General features: G+C 40.5%; 1 protein-coding gene across 2 annotated transcripts in view; it reads left to right on the top strand.

The window, feature by feature from the left end:
- PLPP1 (phospholipid phosphatase 1) overlaps positions 1–22039 on the top strand; it is a 133955-nt gene that overhangs the window by 76611 nt on the left and 35305 nt on the right. For both annotated transcript variants that reach the window (XM_074952557.1, XM_074952558.1), the window contains exon 4: positions 15379–15436. In XM_074952557.1, the coding sequence (XP_074808658.1) occupies positions 15379–15436 (58 nt within the window). The remainder of the gene's footprint in view (positions 1–15378; positions 15437–22039) is intronic.

Here is a 22039-nt window from a genome sequence, read left to right as displayed (position 1 = left end):
GCATGAACCAAGTCTGAATACTCCAACTGGTTGATTTATCTTTGTCTGCTCTGGGAGTGCAAACTGTACTACTTTACGGAGAAGCTGTTGTGGTTCCATAGTTTTTTGCTCTTGAATTGGGGCATAGGTACCCCAATTTAAGCCTAATTCACAAAAATCCATCTCAAACATAGACTATTTCAAGGGCACAATTTAGTTTTTCGAATACTTTCTTCCTCATTAGGGCTACCCTTTCAGAGTATTTAAGACTTTTAAATTGCTACTTTTATACGCTTCCACAGGGATACTAAAGTTTTTCAGGCCCCTGTATACACAACTTCTCAGAGTTTGTACTTATGGGCTTTTCTATAGCATGAAATTCCAACATAAAGAAACTTCTTTTAAAATAAAGAATTCAAAATACAGCTTAGCTTCTTCACTACAACTCGTATATAAAGCTGGAATGCTGGATCTTAGCAGCAGTTTTATGTTCTCTGATGCTGCCTCTGGCTCTATAGCCCTGGACTTGTGCTGCCTGGCTTACACACAGCTTCCTTTAGTGGGGAGGGCATGGATGTTGGAATGGAGACTGAGAAACAGAGCCTTCATCTGTCTTCTGGCTCCGACTTGTCCCAGTCCTGTTGCAGAGCCTTGTTCCATGGTCACAGGGGACCTCACCACTACAGTTTGTGTTCAGCTTCTGTAGCACCATCAAGGTGATGTTGGAATTAAGAATTTGTTCACTGGCATGTGATTGGTTGTGTGCATCGCTGGTGGTTCTGTGTTAAAATTTAAAGTAGAATTGTGCAACTTCAGTCCGGGTATTAAGGCTTGTGAGCAGAAGGGTGTATGTGTGTGAAACCAGTGCATTAATAAAGGCATCTGATCATACTTATCTCTAAGTCGTGAAGGCTTCTGGGTGTGTACCTCTTCCCTCCAGTGTTAGTATCAGGCATTTGTGCAAATTAAAAGCAGGAACCGTCTTTTAGTTCTGTTTGTACAGTGTCCTAGCATGATGGGCTTCCAGGCACTACAGAAATGCCGGAAATGTACAGTTTAATATCCCAACTCATAAATGCTATGTGGGGAAATGGAATAAGAGTTCAAATAAATCAGGTATTAATACATTTTACCCCTTTAGTAATCTTGTTCAGAAATACTTGTATCTGAACACGAACAAAATTCTCAACTTACAAAAAAAGTGGTAGAGTAGTCCACAGAGAATTGCATTTTACATATTACTGACTTTGATAGTTAGTGTGTGTTTGAAATGAGATGTTATCCTTTGCTGTACACTTGCCAGGAGTTTAATGTGTCAACTTTTGTCATGAACCTGTTTTGGCATATCTGTAGGTGTTTCAACACATGGCCAAACTTTGCCTACTGTTATGTGCACACACAACACCCATAAAAGTTTTATCAGAGCTGTGCATGTGTATCAGAAAGCTGATTTTGGTCTATTAGATTGGAAGAACATCTGGTAACCCATCTACATAGGTTTCTTTGAGTTGGAAATCCTTTTGAACTCTTTAAGTTGTATTTAACTAGTACTTAGTAGTATTATGGTTTATGGGGGAATTTTGAGTGTCTAATGGTACAGATATTCAGCCCTGATGTATGTGTATATGGGTTATACAAGATCTGATTACTTTTCTGTTGTGTAGTGTTAATGGTCTTCTGTCTGAAATATATCTTATTTAACACTTTGCTACTGAGACAGTATCCTCTCTCTGTTTTGGAAACTGTTTCACGCAGAAGCCAGGAGAGGATAGAATTTTATTTAATACAGAGCAGAGTATGGCGTTCTGAATGATCAGTGAGTGGAAAATAGGTCTCGATTTAAAGGTAGAATATTGTTTATCAAAAGACAAACAACTTAGTAGCAATATACTTATTCATCAACTTAGTTTAGTTTTTGAAATTTAGTTTTGCAATTCTGTCAGAGTTCGTATTGCACTTAATCATTCGAGCATAACAAAATAGTTTACTTAGCCAATCTGGCAGCCTCTAACTGCATCATGCATCAAAAATGTCTCCAGAGAGGTTTCTACAGCATTGTTTAACTAAATGGTGTGCCAAATCTGACTGGGAAGATGAAGTGCTGTGTTGCTTATGGCATTTGTGACCAGTTCAGCTTCCTAAAGACGCGCAGTGTAGGAACAATGCCTTCAGAAAGCACAGGAATGTGGTAGTCTTAGTCATCTCTGTGATCACAAAGATTACAAGCCAAACACAACAATGAGTGATTTAGGTGGAAAAACTCAATAAACTTAACTATAGAATTATGACCAGTGTCTCAATTTAAACAGAACAAAATTAACTGGCTGTTCCTAATATGCTGTGGCTCAGACTAACCAGAGCATAACAGGTGGTAATTGCTCAGCTGAGAATGTAGTTGTGCATCCAGAGGGCTCTGTGGACTCTTCTTGAAAAGCATTAGAGAGCTTCAGTTTTACCCACAGCTCTAAACTGAGAAAAATAACCAGGCTGTAGAGCTGGCACCACTTGTGTCACTGGTGGAAGCATTGCACTGTTTTGTTGTCAAAATATTATCAAACTTTGCCATAAAAATCAGATTTTGGATCCAATTTTAGGAGGTGTAGAATGGACATTTTGCCAACTCCCTTTTAAAATAAAATAAAATTAAAAAAATGCTTTCTTCATGTTCACTATTTCTCTCCTGTGGAGCCTATCTTCTTAAAATAACTCAAACCACTTGATCAGATCTGCTACATACAGGTTCTTACACAGCACTTGGCATAAACACTGAGACTGCCAATAAGATGAGAAACATATTGTAATGGTGGTTGAGTGGGAGGTTTAATTACCTAGCATACTGCAATTATAGGTAGATGCTGAAATCAATCATTAAAACTATTGACGAACTACCTATGTTGACTGGACCTGGTATAATAACTTGGAAGAGTTTAGGGGTCAATGTGAAATCCTCTCCTGTTGAGGAGCATGGTGCAGCTTAGGTGTAGATGAGCAGACCATCTGCATAATAATGAAATGCAGATCAAGGAACTATGTATTCACCATCACTGTCAGCTTTGTAAGCATGTAACCTTTCTGTTACTGTGAAGTTTTGCAAATGTTGAAATCTGTATGGGGGTGGAATAGCAGTCAGTTACTACTACTTTGGTAGTTGAGGAGGCTAAGTTGCAGTCAAGCCCTCTCAATTGAGAGAACTGCTTTGATTGTGGTCCCGAGCACTACTTGATTTTAATAATGTGCAAAAGAATGGTCTCTAACATGGTATGTGATTTGTTCAAGTGGCACCTGTTCTAGTGAAGGATGAGGAACATGATGAAAAAGCAGCGAGGCTGAGATTAGAGAAACCAAACCCAAGTGGCATGTTGCGCAGAACAGCCTTTTCCTGTTGTTCTCTCTTAATGGTAGCAGAAGGCTTTGTGATCATGTAAATGAGCTTTATGTAATGTTGCACGTCTGAGCAGTCTTGGTAACTTGGTGAAATTTTTAGGTATTGTAAGTAGTCATTACTTGGCAATTTCTTTTCCTTCCACCTGTGTTCTTCAGCCTTCTTCTTTATCCTCCTTCATATAACTGGAATATAAAAAGCATCTGTATCTGCAGTTTCCAGGCTGTAGGTTGCATGTTGGTAATATAACATTGCTGCCCCCAAAGTTACAACCCAGTCCTTAACAATAAAAAGTTGAGGAAGTGTCTCAAACAATAGCTGCACTTATCAATCTAATGCAAAATTTCCTTGAGTTCTTGTGAAACTTTCTGGGGTAGAAGATAAATTGAGCAGTGATGAAACTGTGCGCTCTAAAATCCTGTAGCTTTTTACAGTCCTAGATTGCAGATAACTGGGTCTGAAGCAATAATCTGGAACTAGTTTTTAATTAGTTCATCCATTAGACATGGCAAAGGCACTCGCGCACAGGCTCTTCGGAGCTGAGGAACAGGCTGTGAAAGGAATAAAATGTTACTTTACGAAATAGTGTTTTTTTTTATTAGCCCCGCACAAGAGACTGGAGGGGGGAGAGAGCTAACTCTCTTCTGCTTTCTTCTCTTATTTAAGGTGTAACTTCATTTGTTTGGAACTTTTTCAATCCTACGGATTCTTCCTGTGGACTTAACCTGTTCATCACTGTTATGTAGGTGATGATGTTGCTAGTCTTGGACACACATACGTAATGTTTGATAGGAGTGAGTTTGGAAGGAAGAAGTAACATGTGGCAGTGACCCAGCCCCTTATTAAAATTTTCCTACCTAGGTTGTAGTGGATCATGGCACCAAGACATATGAATCCATGAGTGTTAATTTTTACTGCTGAAACAGTGATTCACTAGCAGCAAATGGAAATGGGAACACATGGAGCTCTTGAACTATAACAAATCAAGATGCAGTTTTGAAATCTGGAGCCAGACCATCCCTGATATAAGTGCCTCCACTGACTTAATTTTCACAACTAAGGACCAAATAACTATGTCCAGCAGCACTTTGTGAACAGTTTAGTTCAGAGACTCAGAACAGCCTCCTGAGGAATGCTGCTGCTTGCAGTCGTTTGGCCTTTGGTTTGGGGCTGTCTTTGATGTAATCCGGGCTCCAGTGTGGAAGTGTGTAGGTATATGCTAAGCTTTACAATATCTTCACTATATGAAAAAGTTTTTAACTGCAATATGCCATTTATGTCAGATAGCCTGGTCGTTTGCTATTTTGGTGTAACTAAAGAGTTGCAGTGCAACTAAAAGGCATCTATAGCTCTTAAACCTATTTCTGCCTTTATAAATACAGATAAATGTCAGGCTTACTAGAAAATGTGAAAACTGGTTTATGCTGTGGTTGTTTAACAGGTTAACATGTTCTCAGTCCATTAGAACTAAGCACGATTACCACTTGCATTCAGAGGCCCCCTGAAAACCATTTGGAAACAACTTATGGATGCAGTTGGTGAAGCTAGTCTTCAACAGCAGGCATTTTTGCTAGAATTTTCTTAATTAGCAGACTTCCTGTCCTGGAAGCAGGGGAAATGCTCTGCAGCTAAAATCTGGGAATCTGCACACATTGCATGTTCCCCAAACAGAAACATTGGAAATGCTGTGTCAAAACATTGACTATAAAATGGCCATCCCCACACTAATCTGATTGGCAATTGAAATTCTATGTAATGCTGATGCAACACAGTCTTTGGACTGCTGAATCAAAAGAATATATTTTGATTTTGTCCTCTACTACCATTGTTACTAGCTGTTTGACACTTAGTGTGGTCTGAGCGTGGGATTGGCACATGAGAGCTTCTGCATGCTAATCTTTGCTCTAACATGGACACTCTGGCCATAGTCAAGTCAACCTTTTGATCCCCTTTTTCTACTCTGTAATATGGGGATAATACTTGCCTAATGCATAAGGGTGTTGTGAAGACTGGTTATATTTTCATAGTTAATCTGAGACATGTAAGGGCTTAGCATTTGGTCTCTTCTAGAGTTTGATAGTTTTTTAAATGCTTGGCTTATCAAATTTACTGGTGCATAATTGCTAGAGGAAAAGATGGATAAGACAGGACATGATCAAATATACAAAAGGATGAATGGTATAGAGAAGATAGATCTGTAACTTCTAATTCACCCTCATAATACAAGAACAAGGGGATATTATTTAATGAATTTGAAACGTGGCAAATTCAAAACTGACAAATGAAAATACATTATCACACCACTCACATTTAGCCTGAGGAATTCATTGCACATTGCAACATATTTAGCTCTTGGTCTCTGTGATATCAATGTTCAAAAAAGTATTAGACGTGTGTGGATAACAAGAATATCCAGAGTTGTGAAAGTAAAGATTAAATACACACAGTTGAAGTTTTGAAGGGATATAAACTCTTAAGCTTGGGGCACAACCCGGTCTCTAACTATGGCAGGAGTGGTTTGGATGAATTTTTTTTCTGGGGGCAGGTTAACCATAACTGCTTGCTGCAAGATTTATTCTTCCTGATGCAGCTGGTACTAGCCAGTATTAATGAGACAACAATGGACTAGATGGATTGATCATCTAAGCCAGTCTGGCAGCTTCTTTAGTTTAAAAAAACAAACCAACAAAAAACAAGACGCTCCCCCCCCCCCCCCAAAAAAAAAAAAAAAAACCAACAAAAAACAAAAAAACCCCACCAAACCCCAATGTACTTGTTTAACAATGTTGTGGTGGTGGCGTTTTGTTTTGGGTTTTTTTTGATTGTTGAAGGGGTAGTGATCCTTTTTCTGGAGCTGTTTGGCTTGATGCCTGACACTTAACTGCTGCCTCATGATCTCTGACATGTAGATCCACCAACCAACCATTCACCTCAGAGTGGGAGAACCAGGAGAAGGAGAAGCTCTTTCTGTAGTTCAGTATCTACCATGAAATGACAGGTGGGAGCTGCTGCACTGTGGGGGCAACTGTTAGCTATTCCTAATGGTGCATCTGCACTGCACACGCCTTTTGGTGGCATGTAGAGTACGTGCACTACACGCCCCTCTAGCACAATGTATAGATGGTGAGGCATTGCTGAAGAGTAGAGGAAAGACTCACCTGAACTCTGTGGGTGTACACAGCGCTCTACTCCCTGCAAGCAGCGCCTTCCCTGTCTGTGCTGCTATTCGTAGCAGTATTGTGTCCTTCCCTCTGTTGCCTCCTCCCGCCATAGCCTTTCGCTACGTATGTAGCTACACACCACTGTGTGGACACAGTCCGTTTTTTCACTGTGACGTGTAGCTACGTGTATGCTGCTGCAACTGGCGTGCAGTGTAGCCGTGGCATAAGGATATGTTTTCAGTGCAGAGGTAACTTGAGTGATAGTCGCTCCAGTGTGGGCAGCCATGCTTGAGTGATTCCACTCAATTGTATCCATACTTGTGCTGTACTCTCTCGTGTCAGAAGCTACGACTTCTGGGGTCACGTTTCATGGTCAGTGCTGCAGGAAGCTGAGCCAATGAATTGTGGGAGAACTTTTGGGCACATGGGACATTTGGAAGACTGTCAGCACTCAGGTGGTATAGCCTGCATCCTTGCTGAAAAGTGGGCATGTTTACCAGCCCAAGTGTAAACAGCATACTGGCTGTATCCTAGCCCGAGGATTGGCTGGCTAGCCCACATGTAAAGCATCACCAGACTCAGATCAGAGGCTCTTGTGTGTGGATGGGAGCTATGTTGGGGCAACACCTGAGCAAGATTTCAGAGTAGCAGCCGTGTTAGTCTGTATTCACAAAAAGAAAAGGAGTCTCTAAGGTGCCACAAGTACTCCTTTTCTTTCTACCGGAGTAAGAGTTACTTCTACAGTGAGGATAAACCTTATAGCTCTCATTATTGTGATACTTAGCAGCAGCTTCATGTCCTCTGTGACGCTGGGGAAGGGTTCAATCAGACTCCCCACATGCTGAGCCTGGCTGCTTGGGCTTGGCAGGGAACACTGAGGGGAAGAGAAAGCGAATCAAAATGCAACATCTTTTCTATTTCATAATTACCTGACTCACTAGAATGTACAGTCTCTGTCCTGTAAGTGAGTTAGCAGGAAATGTCCTTTCTGTCTGTCTGTCTGTCTTAATAAAACTTGGCGGGGGGCGGGAGAGAATTTTATAGTAGCTCTTCAAATATGTAGATATCATATTTATCGTCCGATATCTTGACACTTGAAAAGAACCCTGCTATCTGCCGAGCTTCCTGAAACAGAGCCATGTTCAATTTTGTATTTTGTAGGAGAAAAGATTTCTAGTGACAAACCTTCCCTAAAACTCCTCTGCAAAACTACAGCTTACTGAGTTGAGGCGCTTCTGGCATTGTCTACCCTTTTTAATCTTATTTATATGGCTCTGGACTTGATTTACAGTTTTTGTTTTTGGCTGCCTCTTTTTTGGATCTCCTCTTTTTTCAAAACTGGTGCCTTTTCAGAACTTTTCCAAGCTTTTCTGAATAGTTGCAGATAACTGCTAAGCAGATGGTCTCTTTTCTGAGTGCGATTAGGAATGATTTATAAAACTCTTCACACTTGACCTTATAACATATTTTATAATAATAATTATATATAGTATATTATAACATATTTTCTACATGTCGTCTGAAATCTTTGAGAATTTATGTGAAAAAATAATCCTCTGTCCAGCAGCAGTGTGCTGGTTAGAATAGCATTTGTATCATTTGCTCAATGGCTAAGTTTTTTTTAACTGAAAGCATCTATATCTTGGTTACATTTCAAACTGTTTTTTGTAACAGGTCTGAACTCTTTGTCTGGAGGAGATTGATCTAAGCCCTATTGAAAGAACACATTGGCTCCAGTCTAACTGCCACTACTGTGTTTCCTTTTAAAGCCTGAAATCCTTTCTGGAGTGCAGGGATGTTTTAAAACTTAACAGAAATATTAATGTTGCTCAACATCCTGTCAGAGGGGAAGGGAGGAAAAGGGGGCCTTGTCTAGATCAGTGGTTTTTAACCCTTTTTCATTTCTTTTTTTTTTTTCATTTAAAAAAGAAAATTCAAATGGAGGTGCGGACCCCATTGGAAATCTTAGACATAGTAAATTTCAAGTTTATTAAGGGGAAGCTCTTAGAGTTTTTCAAAATATGGACTGTGTTTTAGCAGCTGTTGAGGAGTCTCTCTATCCCTATTTATCTTTGAATTCTTTTAAAAGAAATCTTTCTACAGATGGGGAGGAGTAAAGGTTATGCTTCTTGTGTGTCCCTCATACTCTGTGTATATAAAAATGCACAAGCCTTGAATTCCTGTTTATGTTCTTAGAACTTAGACATGTGAGTACATGGTATATCAATAGAGAATAGATTTTTATAAAATAGATCTAGATTTTTGTTGCTGGAGGGTAGTTTGCCTGCTCCTTTCTAGCTTCAAAAAAAGTGGGATATTCTACACATGTAGATTGAAGTATATAATTTTGTTAGATCATATCCTGACAATTTGAAAATGTTAGGGATAATTTCCTGCTTAGTATACAGAGCCCCTTGGCTTTTTTTACATATTTGATTAAAACAGCAATGCATAGCTTGTCTCATCTAAATTTATTTCCGTTCTGTGCTCATCTGGTCCCTTTCCCTACCATTGTGGGGTTGTTCCCTGTTGTAGATTTGCTACTGTGTTTGACTGGACTAGGTTTAATTTTTCCAAGTGATGGGGCTTCCATCACTTTCCTTAAATTGGTCTAATACACTTCTAGGTCAGGAAGGTTGCCTAGTATTCAGCCTCCATTTTCCCTTCAGTTCAGCCCATGTCTCCTAGATGTAACCTCTTGTGCCACACTAAACTCTGCTCTTCCTTATTTATGCCCTTTTGACATGTTTAGACTTTCTCCCCATTACTCATTGTTTAGCCAACTTATACAGATCTGGCTCTTTAACCTCTCCTTCCTTAAATCAGTCCATTTGGTCATCTGTTTAATTTTTTTTTTTTAGAGTTGTCTTTGGCTCCTCCCCTGCCATGCAATATCTTTCCAGTGATGGGATCCTAGGAAATATAGTTGTAATGTAGGTGCAAGTGTACCAGAGTCATATAAAGTTTCCCCCTATGTGAAGTCTTGCATATTTAACCCAGAGTTGCTTTTGTCTGGCCAATATATTATGACAAATTCAAATTTAGCATGCAGTCCATTATTGCCCTTCATCTTAGCCTTACAGCTCTTCGTATTATGTGGTCTTGTTTAGCATGTGCTAGATGATTGTTCCTAGATCTATTGGTTTGCCTCCCTCCCCGCCCTTTTTCCCCCCGAGCTGAATCTTCTGTTTTCAGCCCATATCTTTTTATTCTTTCTGTGTTCACTTGTATGGTTTCTCTGTCCTCACTTGGGTTAGCAATTCCTCCTTTGGTATTGTGTGCAAATTTTATAATACTTGAATTAGACTAGCTCTATTGCTGATCTTGGCAGTACCCTACTAGCTTAACTTCACACAACTTGCTCTGGTTTAACTAACATCTATTTTGATCAAACAGGTTTATATTGGATTAGCTTAATTTGGTAAGGAATCAATTTAAATATAAGACATTAAGTTGAATTTAGAATTTCCACGTGGCATTTTGTACCAGTTTAATTTGTGACTTTTAACTTTTTTTTAGTTAAATGAACAGCAATTGTGTGTGTAGGATGAACTTCACTTTCTTGACTATTTTTCAGCTTCCTAACCACTCTTCCATTGATGAGTATTTCTATCCACTCTAACTGAATTTCAGTTTCCAAGAAAATGTGTGAGACACAGTATCAAATGCTTTACTGAACTCCAAATACATGACACTTAGTGTTCCTTCATCCACTAATTTGGTAGTGCTGTTAAAAGAACAAAGGGTTTTTTTTTTTTTCTGGTGATATTTATTCTCTAAATCCATGCTGCTACTTTCAAAGGGATCTGTAATGTTGATGTTTTTCCCTCTGCATTTTATTCCATTATCTTGCTAATGGTACAAGACAGACATATAGGACTGTAATTGCTAGGATCACTCTCTTAATTTCTTCTTTGAAAATTGGGGCTATGTTTGCTTTTCTCCAGTGTTTTCATAACACCGTAGCTTTATCTTCCAACCCCAAAATCTCTATGTAGGATCACAGAAGTTAAAAAGACTTCAGAATAAATTATACTTTGATCATTAGTTCTCAGTAAACTTCATTGCAATGGCTCTGAGAGTGGCTCCGATTCAAGGCTTGTTTTCTGTTAAACAGACTACAGAGGTGCCAAAGGACCCCAAAAATAAAACTGACTGTTTTACTGTGAATGACTTAGATCTAGGTATACTTTTCATTTTGCTTGATCACCCCCAAATCTTCTCTTGCCTAGGTAGAGAGCTCTGCAGCACTGTAAAGGAGTTGGGGACTGTACTGGAGTAGCACAGTGCAGATCCTCAGGGTAATACCACCTGCATAGGGGCTTGTAGTGGGAAACTACATTTCCCCCAGCCCTTACGAAACTTTCTTGTGCAAAACCTCTTCAACCAGGCTTTGCACTATGTGGAATGTTTCAGTCCTTGTTGTTGATGTCCAGGGTTGATGGAAAAGGGTAATGCTTTAGAATATGCGTGAGAAGCCTATTTGTAGGTTAAAATGGGTCTTTTGACTCTCAGCCCTGGTCTACCCTTCCGGGGGGGGAGGGGGATCGATCTAAGTTAAGCAACTTCAGCTACATGAATAACATAGCTGAAGTCGATGTACTTAAATTGACTTACTGTGGTGTCTCCACCACAGTGAGTCGATGGCTGCCACTCCCCCGTCGACTCTGCCTGCGCCTCTCATGGTGCTGGAGTACAGGAGTTGATGGGAGAGCGCTCGGGGATCGATTTAACACATCTAGACTAGATGCGATAAATTGATCCCCGTTGGCTCGATCGCTGCTGTCGATCTGGTGGGTAGTGAAGACATAACCTCAGAGAATGAATGTGTCAAGCTAGAAACTAAGTATTTTGAAGGTATTTGATTACTGTGAATAAGGGAAATGTTAAATGTATTTAAAATAGCTCCTTACAAAAGTCTCCTATATTTGGAAGAATAATTCAAATACAATTCTGTGAAATGTGAGTTTGTATTAACAGGCTGAAGGTAGTTATTGTAACTTGGTTGCACTGTTAACTTGGAAAATATAGCTGTCAAATTTACTCTGACCTTTAACACAAACCATGTGAGACTTATGGCACAGTTATTGTGATGGCATTATGAAAACTCTGTACAGCTGATTAAAGGTTATGGATCGCTTACAAAAACTACGTTGTCTGACTGTACTTGCACAGTGTGTTCTAAAATCTTACTTCTGACATAATTAGCAATTAGAGTAAAATTGACTTTGCTTTTTTTGAGGGGTTTTTCAAATGGGTAGAAGTGGATAAGTTACATTGAGCCTGCATTGCCCAGTTGAAAAGAATTAATGTTACATTCTTTTCTGGTTAAGTGAAGCATTGCAATGTGTTTTGTTGGAAGTGATCCATTTACTAGGTGGCCTTCTGTGGACTAAACAGCTTATTGCAAAAGAAGGATGTCGGCATTACACTCAGCAGCCAGAGTGGAGAGAGTCAAAATAAGAAATGCCATGTGTTTGTATTATCAGATTTATTGAAATAAATATCTCTAGCAAAAATATATAAGGCCAGTTGTCATGGAACAATAACATACATCCTGACAGCTACTATGCCTGATGCATGAGTTGTTACTGGAATGACTTACATTTAGTTTAAATTGTTTTTCTTTTTTTAAAACAGACTGATATTTCAGATATGGGGTGCTGCTGCTGCATGTGTGAATACTTGTCTGTGGTGAGCTAGCACTCATAGCTAGCATCGTGAAGAAGCCTGGAATGTTCAACCACTTGGCTGGCTTGGCAGACAGAATGTTCTGATAGCTGCTTTTGGAAGAGAGAGAGAGGTTGTGCGCAGGGGGATGCTGAATAGACCTTTTAGCTTTTAACGGTCTCAGTTAAAACATGGCAAAGGCTTTGTTTAGTAGAAGGAAGAAAAACCTTCAGTTGGGTGCCTGTTCTGTTTAGAGACACATTCTGCCTAGACTCATCAGTTATGTTGCCCAAAGTGCTTCATTAAGCTTACACAGGGTATAAGTAGGTGTGTGGTTTGGTCCCAGACATGTGTCTGGAAATATTTTAAAATAGCAAGCATGAAAAAGAACATACAGAGGATATTTCTGACACGAAGAATTGCATTCTTCGACATGGTTTGTGGTAATGAAGTAGTAGTAGTATCTTGTGGTACAATCTTATCTTGAGACAAAACAATAGAAATGTGCAATATCTCTTCAGAGCAAAAAGCATTCTGGAGTGTGATACTGGAATAATGCATGCATTTACCTATGGAATATCTAATGCAAAAGACTACAGACTATCAATCCTACATAAAACCAAAATATACTGTGGGGTAAAAAGTGTCTCAGAAAACTAGGACTCTTTACAGTTTCTCCTCTGTCCCCCAACTTGAGTAGACAGTAGCCTCTTTCTCAGCGTGGTTTCTTCATTCTGTACGTACTGCATGCAGGAGCCATTGGCCTTTACCTTAGAGCAGGGGTGGGCAAACTACGGCCCGGGGGCTGCATCTGGCCCTCCAGACGTTTTTAATCCAGCCCTCGAGCGCCTGCTGGTGAGCGGGGTCTGGGGCTTGTCCCACTCCAGCCAGAGACAGGTCAGGGGCTTGCGCCGCTCCGTGCGGCTCCCAGAAGCAGTGGCAAGTCCCCCCCACTGGCTCCTACATGTAGGGGCAGCCAAGGGGCTCCACACACTGCCTCCGCCCCCAATCGCCACCCCTGCAGCTCCCATTGGCTAGGAACTGCAGCCAATGGGAGCTGCAGGCGCAGCACCTGTGGACAGGGCAGTTTGCAGAGCCGCCTGACCACGCCTCCCATGTAGGAGCCAGAGAGGTGACCTGCTGCTGCTGCTGCTGCTGCTTCTTCTTCTTCTTCTTGGAGCTGCTTGAGGTAAGCACCGTCTGGAGCCTGCACCCCTGACCCCCTCCCACCCTCTGAACCCCTCAGTCCCAGTCCGAAGCACCCTCCTGCACCCCAGCTGGAGCCCTCATCTCCTGCCCCAGCCCAGAGCACCCTCCAGCACCCTGAATGCCTTTTTTTTTTTCTCGCCTCACCCCATAGCCCGTACCCCTAGCCAGAGCCCTCACCCCCTCCCGCACACCAACCCCCAATTTTGTGAGCATTCATGGCCCGCCATACAGTTTCCATACCCAGATGTGGCCATCGGGCCAAAAAGTTTGCCCACCCCTGCTTTAGAGGTAGCATACTCAGTGGATTGTGCCGTGGCCTGGGTTCTATTTTCATCTCTGCTACTGACCTGCTGTTCTTTGTGCCTCACTTATCCCCATTTTTCAGCTGGGGGACAAGGATATTTGCCCTTCTTTGTAAAGCTCTGAGCTTTTCATCCTCCGATTTCCATGTAGAAGTTAAGAATGGGTCTGTCTACACTGGAATAAAAGACCCATGGCTGGCCTAGGTCAGCTGACTCAGGCTCATGGGGCTCAGGCTGCAGAGCTGCAAAATTGCTGTGTAGACATTCGGGCTCAGGCTGGAGCCCAGTCTCTGGGACCCCAGAAGGGTGGGGCTCTGGGACACTCACCCCTTGCAGTGCAGTAGTCTGAGCCCCATGATCCTGAGTCAACTGACCTGGACCAACTGTGGGTGTTTCATTGCTGCATAGTCGCATCCAATAGGTTTACACTATGGGGACTACACTGATGTCGCTATGGTGCTGTAGATATACTTGCATAAACACAGCCTTCACCTATGGAAGGGGGTTTTTCCAGCAGTGTAGGAACATCTCCCGAGCAACAGTAGTAGTAGTAGAAGTCTTCTTCCAACAACTTAGCTATGACTGCACTGGGGGGTAAATTTGCATAATTGTCGCTCAGGGTGTGGACTTTTCATGCTCCTGAGGCTCATAGCTATGACCGAAATTTTTAAGCGTCAGTTAGGCCTAAGTATAAGCTGTGATAGGCAAAGAAACATAAAAGGAGTGCTTTCTCTGAGATCTGGTTCGTAATGAGTGGAATTAATTTTGAAACCCTTGACTAATACATGGATTGGATGCGATTAAAACCTCCTAAATTGATAATTTAACACATTCTAGATAGATACCTCCTTTTTTTCTATCTGAAATTTTAAAAGAATCAATGATATGTCATTTTCTCTCCTCCCCACCAGGAAAAAAAACTCCATTCCCCAACTATTTTCAATGTTACGACTACTACCATTCAATAATATCCCTCCAAGAACTGGAAAATACTGACAATGCCATGAATCCTCTCTAGTCTGAAAACTAAGTAAATGAGAAATGAGCCCCACCCCTTACAGGACACTTTGCATATACTAAATACATGCTGACTGGTTCAGGATGCCCCTGATATCTGTGGTCAGGTCTTTCCTCTTTCTTTCAGATTATATTGTATACTTGTTCTTTAGATTCTGTCATTCTTTCTTTCACAGGATTGAATTTAAACTTTCTGTTAATAACATGCAAGGGAGAGTGATGATGGCTCTTTCATATTAATCTGGGAGATAAAACACAAGTATTGTCAGATTGCTTTAAAAACCCACCTGAAATATTTACATTTCAGGAGGTACTCCTTTTCCACTTATGGTTTAATCAGTGGATTGTCATTGGTAATTACTGCCTAAGTAGCTGTCTTGGTTTGGGATCTAATCTACAAAAGATAACCCAGTGCCTATTAGATAATTAAATCCATTCTGTAGTTATAGATCCTAATATAGAAATTTGCATTGAATGAACACCTTTCTGGGGGTGGGGTAGAACTCCTTGCAAAGATAGTGCCTTTGAATAAAAAAAGTGAGGACATCTGCATTTTACCCGCTTGCTTTCTAGAGATGCTGTAATTTATCCTGCAACATGTTGATTTGTAAGTGAAAAGTGATTAATATATCTATCTTTTTTTCCCCCCCTCTTCCAGACTATCATTTTACTCTGGGCATTCTTCATTCTCCATGTACTGCATGCTGTTCCTAGCAGTAAGTATATTCTGCCCATCTAAACCGGTTTATGTTGCAAAGCATGAAGTTGAAACACACTTGCTGGATCAGTATTTTCCTTTGGCCTGTTCTGTGTGAGAGATGCATTAAATCATAATGCTTGTGGGGGGGCGGGGTGTTGCTCTGAATTGATTTGACTGAAGGTTGCTCAGTGGCGGGTGGAGGCCAGCATGTGGTTGGGGTGGGGAGGGAGGTGGCAAAATATTAGAGAGCGGGTATTCAAGGTTTAGTAGGGATAAAAGGCATTTCACAAGGTAGCTGGCTTTTATGTCCTTTCTCTCTATTGAACCAGATGACAGTGGGTTTGGAAAATATGTAGTTACTTAAGTTGGTGGTTTAAAATATTGCAGGGCATTAAAAACAGAAAACCTCTTTCCATAGGATATGCCTCGTATGAGATAGGAAATGTCTGCTTTCATAATGCATGCAAAGCCTGTAAGGAAACTAAATTAACCTTAACTGAGCATTGGCAGGTCTGTAAATACAGTGCAAGAGAAACACCTAAATGTAAATTGTTCTTAAAACTATCCATCTGCAGAAAAGCTCAGTGGTGAGAAAAGCATTATGTGCATACACAAATTGTTTACAAAAATATTCTAAAATCTGGCTATGTAAAATACACCCAATCAGACTGAAGACCGTGATTGGCCACTTACAAGGCAGCACTTAAATTACTTATTTATATATTTTAAAATAAAAAAAGTGAATACTCACAGCCACGAAATGGGCTTGAGCTTGCATCTTCCTTTGCAGATGAATTTTTCTCTTTAATTCCCCAATATAAAAACTTGCAGTTTGACTAGCTTTGCCCTCTTGCCCTGTAGTTATAGGAAGGTTGCAAGCTGCCATGGATTCTCTTTGAGCTGTATTTTGGGCACCCCCTACCCTTGATTTATACTGAAAAAAGGGGAAAAAGAGTTAAATGTTTTTTTTAAACTTACTTACAGCCAAATTTTATAACTCCAAGTAAGAGATTAGGTTAGATAAACCTCTTCATCTTTGTAGTTGCTGATTTAGAACTATGGTAGTATTACTCTTAATGGAATATATGTCTCTTTTGTTTCTGTTCACTACAGGCAGATCTGTGTAAGTGGATAAATTTCTTGAGCCATCAAACAAGGCATCAGCAAATTTGAAAATAATTTAGTAGAAAAACTCTGCAGGATAGGGTAGTTTTTCGGTCAAATCCAGTGAACAAATAAAGCTGCCCAATTAACTGCTTCATATCTTGCAGTATATGGGGCCAATGAGGCCATGTCACAAGATCTGTAACTGACAGGGTGGCTAGCCCAAGTCCCAGGCTCCTTTGATAAATACCTAAGAGCACATCTAAACATACAAACAAGCTCAGCAGAAACCTCCACCATATTCAACAGTAGGCAAAGTCTATCAGACCTTTTAGCAAAGAAGAAAGTGGGTAAAAATGACCATAGCTGCTCTACAATGTGCACCCCCATTTCTGCCCCTACATGTACAATGTGCTTCTCTCCTAAAGCCTCCATGAAAAGATGACCCTGAAGGCCCACAAATGTGGTCTGTTTCTGATTGAGTTCCAAAGCTGAGGGACCCTCACGAACTCAGTGTGCCCTGCCAGCAGCCCCCTTGCTTCTATACTGAGGAGGTTGCAGCTTGAGCACATGTACTGATTTTAACTACAGCAATGGGAGAAGGTGGGGAGAGGTGAGCTCCAGAGTTCACTGCCATAAGAATTGAGGGCACACAACTTGCATATTTAGACCAGAAATCTTACACATTGGCATCAAACCCTCATGGCAACAGAACTACTAAACTGTTAATGTAATAGGATTTTCTTGGGTTTAGGAAGCATCTAGACACCTCATCTGTGGCCATCTCCACACTGGGACCAGAACCATGGCAGCTATAGCCATGTTTAAAGATTCTGGTTGGTGGGAAGATCCTACCATGGTTGCCAGAATGGGCCAGAAATCTTTGTTCGGATATTCTCTGTGACAACTGTTTAAGGAGACAGACCCATTTTAAGGGTTATCCAATCAGTCTTCCCACTGCAGAATGATTGCTCCTTACAGCAAAACTCTGAGTGCTTTTCCCAGTCTATTTTGGAATTAATCCAATTGGTCTAATCCAGTTGGTTTGGAGTTAATCCAAACGAGGAGCCCTTGATCAAAATCCAAATGGCTAAATGTTGGATCTGTACTACTGTGGATTGGCTTCCTTTTCTCTCCTTTCTCCTACTACAAAACATTGATGCTTTTTAGCAATAGGTGTGTCAAGGTTCCTCCCCCACTCTGAACTCTAGGGTACAGATGTGGGGACCTGCATGAAAACCTCCTAAGCTTACTTTTACCAGCTTAGGTTAAAACTTCCCCAAGGTACAAATTAATTTTATCCTTTGTCCTTGGAATATCCACTGCCACCACCTAACTGGGTTTACTGGGAAACGCAGTTTGGACACGTCTTCCCCCCCCCCCCCAAAATCCTCCCAACCCTTGCACCCCACTTCCTGGGAAAGGTTTGGTAAAAATCCTCACCAATTTGCATAGGTGACCACAGACCCAAACCCTTGGCTCTGAGAACAATGAAAAAGCATTGTTTTCTTACAAGAAGACTTTTAATAGAAATAGAAGTACAGGAATCACCCCTGTAAAATCAGGATGGTAGATACCGTACAGGGTAATTAGATTCAAAACATAGAGAATCCCTCTAGGCAAAACCTTAAGTTACAAAAAAGACACACAGACAGAAATAGTCATTCTATTCAGCACAATTCTTTTCTCAGCCATTTAAAGAAATCATAATCTAACGCATACCTAGCTAGATTACTTACTAAAAGTTCTAAGACTCCATTCCTGTTCTATCCCTGGCAAAAGCAGCATACCAACAGACACACAGACCCCTTGTTTCTCTCCCTCCTCCCAGCTTTTGAAAGTATCTTGTCTCTTCATTGGTCATTTTGGTCAGGTGCCAGCGAGGTTACCTTTAGCTTCTTAACCCTTTACAGGTGAGAGGATTTTTCCTCTGTCCAGGAGGGATTTTAAAGGGGTTTACCCTTCCCTTTATATTTATGACAAGGTGTCTTAATTTTTTGTCATTAAGTACTAATGCAAAAGGGATTAAAACAGCTTGTTTTAGAGTCTTGTTGGCCCACCCAATAGAAGGCTTCAATCTTGGCTGTAAATGTGTGCATTTGCAAAATCTTGATTTGCTACACAGTATTTGAAGTTCAGGATTACAGTTTTGCAATTCACTGATGAAATTCACTTCTCCATTTTGTCTGTATACCCCAAGATTTGCATCTTGTGTTACTTTTCTTTTGGCACCATAATAACCTCTGCAGCAGTTGGATAGTCTATTCAAAATGGAGGCTTGAGATGCATTTTTTTTTAAAAAATCTTTGTAAAAGCTAAAAAAATGGGAGCACGCTTTTCAATGAGGCATAAAGAGCAAGTTTTCAAAACATGTCTGCAGCATGGCTTTCTGGACACTTTAAAAGCTTAATAAAGCACCAAAAGCTCCCATTCCACAGACACAGTTCCAGCCTCCAGGTCAGGATTGCTCTGTGGAGGAAGACTGTCTTTTTAGATTAGTTTTTCATTTTTATTTTTTGGGGGCCCCCCCCCCATGTACCCAGTCACTACCTAGCTGTATGTGCAGGCTACTCTTTACCATCATGTAAATCCAATAGTGGTGGGAAGGGGGGGTGGGTTTTTTGTTTTTGTTTGTTTTAATGTTCAAATTGACGCCAACAAAAAGCTTCCTCCATATATCAGCTTACAACAACAGAGGTTAAGTTCCTTTTTTTGTTTGCTCCACACCAGGACTGAGTCTGACTGTATCCATAGTATATGGTCACTGCTTTGTTCTTAGAATTTTTTTTGAGTCATTTTACAAAAAATCACCATTTCTGTAGTGGAATGAAGTAGCTGATTACCACATTGTGGAAACAGTAGATAATCTTCTCACTGAATATCTGAGCTGCTCTGCCTGCTCTGTGCTATGAACAGAAGTTTAACAGAAAATGTCTGTGCCCCACCTGTCTGTTCGTAAGCTATGCAAGAAAAAGTGATGCTAGATGTGCCTCTTTGCCTGACCTAACCAAGACCACACCCCTGACTGAGTTCTGATATGGTGTGCTCGCGCAGCTGTACAACCATGTCAGCTAGAGGGAAGGGAAAGGCCTCCTGTTAGGTGATATGGTCCTTCAGCCTGCCAATAGTGGGATTGCAACATATCTACCTCTGTGCCTGTATAAAACGTCTGTTCTTGTGCATTGCTGTCACGCTTAAAATTTAAATTGGATGGAGTCTGAAGAATTACAGTACTGCAAATCAGTATGAGACTCTGTACTTAGGGTCCGTTGTGGCTTTGGATGTGACCCACCAAAGAACACCACGCTCCCCAAAATGTTTTTTTGCACATCCGATAACTGTAACTGTACTTCAGAAGATCATGCTGTTTTATCAGGATTTGTAGGGGGGTCCAGAAGAACATGTTGCCTTCTGTTTTTTTTTTTTTTTCCAAAACTACATGGAAAATTACATTACAAGCGGATCATGTGGTATGCTGCAGTAGGGCATTCCAGCACCTCTTCCATGCTGCTGCCTTGTTCTCTATGTAAGCAGACTTTTCTTTTTAAAATGGAAGTCTCCAGCTGTAGTGGTTACTGAAATATTCTGCTCATGCTGGAAAAACTGGCAGAATTTATATCTGTGAACAGCAGTTACAATTGGACGTGGTGGTGGATCCTGGGTTGCTGCTGGATGCCTAAAAGTGGCTCTGGCCAGTAGCATTTTCTCAATCTGTGCTTGGTGAGGAATTCGGCCTTTTTTCTCTTTGATGTGAGCCTGGCTTTTGTTAACCACACCTTGTGTCATCTTGAGATGCGCTTGCAGTAATGTAGCTCCCCACTGGAGCACACCTTGAGACTGCTCAGAAACTGAAGCTAGTGCAGAATTCACTGGGTAAGCTTTGGAACTCACCATGCCCAACTTGTTCCATCAGATGCTAGGCTTGTTGACCTTCTGGGGCCTCTGGAAAGCCCATCTTTACTCCCAGCTTTTGGTGAGGGAGTGGGCTGAGGTTGAAGGGATTTGTGTTTGTTCATTTGTCCAGGTAGGATGAGCAATCCTTTATTTGTATGATGTATTTATGAACATTAGGAAATGAGCAACAACAAAAGTATTTATTTTATATAGTATGGGAGATATTTTGAGAGCTATGACCACATTCTGTACAATAAAATATACAAACAGTGTACATTCTTAGATGCATATGTCTAACATTTTGAAGAAATGATGCATTTAATTGTGACAGATATGGTAGTTGTCAAATAGCTGACTATAGCATGATTAATTTCTTTGTAGAAGTATATAACTAAAATGTGTACCAATTTGTAGCCCCATGATTTAAAAGGGTATATGAAAAATTGTTTCATACTACTACTGAAATTTTGTAGCCGAGTATTACACGGTTATAAAAATGAAAGTGTGTCCTAACCTGTAGGGCAATTTAAGACACACTTGGATGGTATGTTGCATTCATTTTTAGTATCAAGTGACTATTTTAATACCTGTGTGAATATATTAGTAAGCTGTAAATAGTTAAGAGCTGGAAAGGGATATATCTATATTTTTTTATGCCAAATTGGATCTGAATTAACGTGTAACGTTTAACATTATTTTTAATGTTTTTTTTTAGTAATAGCAGCCAGTAATTTCATACTATTTAACTATTACACTATTTAAATAAACATCAAGATTGTGCTAGTAGTTTAGCAATGTAGTAGAATATAGTTTTACTGTTAAGTACATTTTGGAAAAGTTTGATTTTTTTTTTTTAAATTTTCTATTTAGTTTTAGGAGTGGATACAGTTATATTAACAGTATCACTTACTTACTGCAGAAATACCTTTTGGGTATTTAAAAATTAGACAGTAAGGACACCTCCCTCTATTACTATTCTTGTAGTTCTTCTTTATATATAGTTTAGCACAGGGGCAAGAAACATGTTATAATATATTGAACATATGCATCAATTGCTGCAGAAGCTGTATGATGATGATTAATTTGAGAAACAACATGGCCATGAAAGAAAACACTAACTCATAACTCCATCCTCCTGAATGTGAATTAAGACGAGTGAGCAACCATAGCTCTTCCTGGCGTGTGTGCGCGTGACTTTATAACCTTCAAGATAGCTTAATGTACAGCTCTAGATTGAAACTGAGGGCAAATCCATTCTCTTTCTCCCCCCCCAATACCTGTGTTACAGTTTGAAGGGTGGACGCTGCTTGTCATGGAGCAATTTTACAAATCTTAGCATGGCCATGGATAGTTATACATGCCAACTGATAAGTTCCAAACTGCTCCGGCATCACAGATTAGCAAACTGTGGCTGAGGCACTTAAGATTTCCATCTTTGTTCCTAGTCTCCAGCGTGTATGTATAGGAGCATAGACAACAAATGTACAGGGAAAAACATTGTGGTGGTACATAAACATGATTTCAAGAGGGGTCTGACTGAAATGAACTTTTTATTGGTCTCCTATCCTAGCTGACAGGCCTTCAGTAAAATATAGTAATAGGTATGTGGCCAATATTCTGA

The sequence above is a fragment of the Natator depressus genome, chromosome 5 (genome assembly GCF_965152275.1).
Source record: "Natator depressus isolate rNatDep1 chromosome 5, rNatDep2.hap1, whole genome shotgun sequence".
NCBI lineage: Eukaryota > Metazoa > Chordata > Testudines > Cheloniidae > Natator > Natator depressus.
The sequence above is the reverse complement of the archived record's forward strand: the minus strand, read 5'-3'. Positions and strand labels throughout refer to the sequence as shown.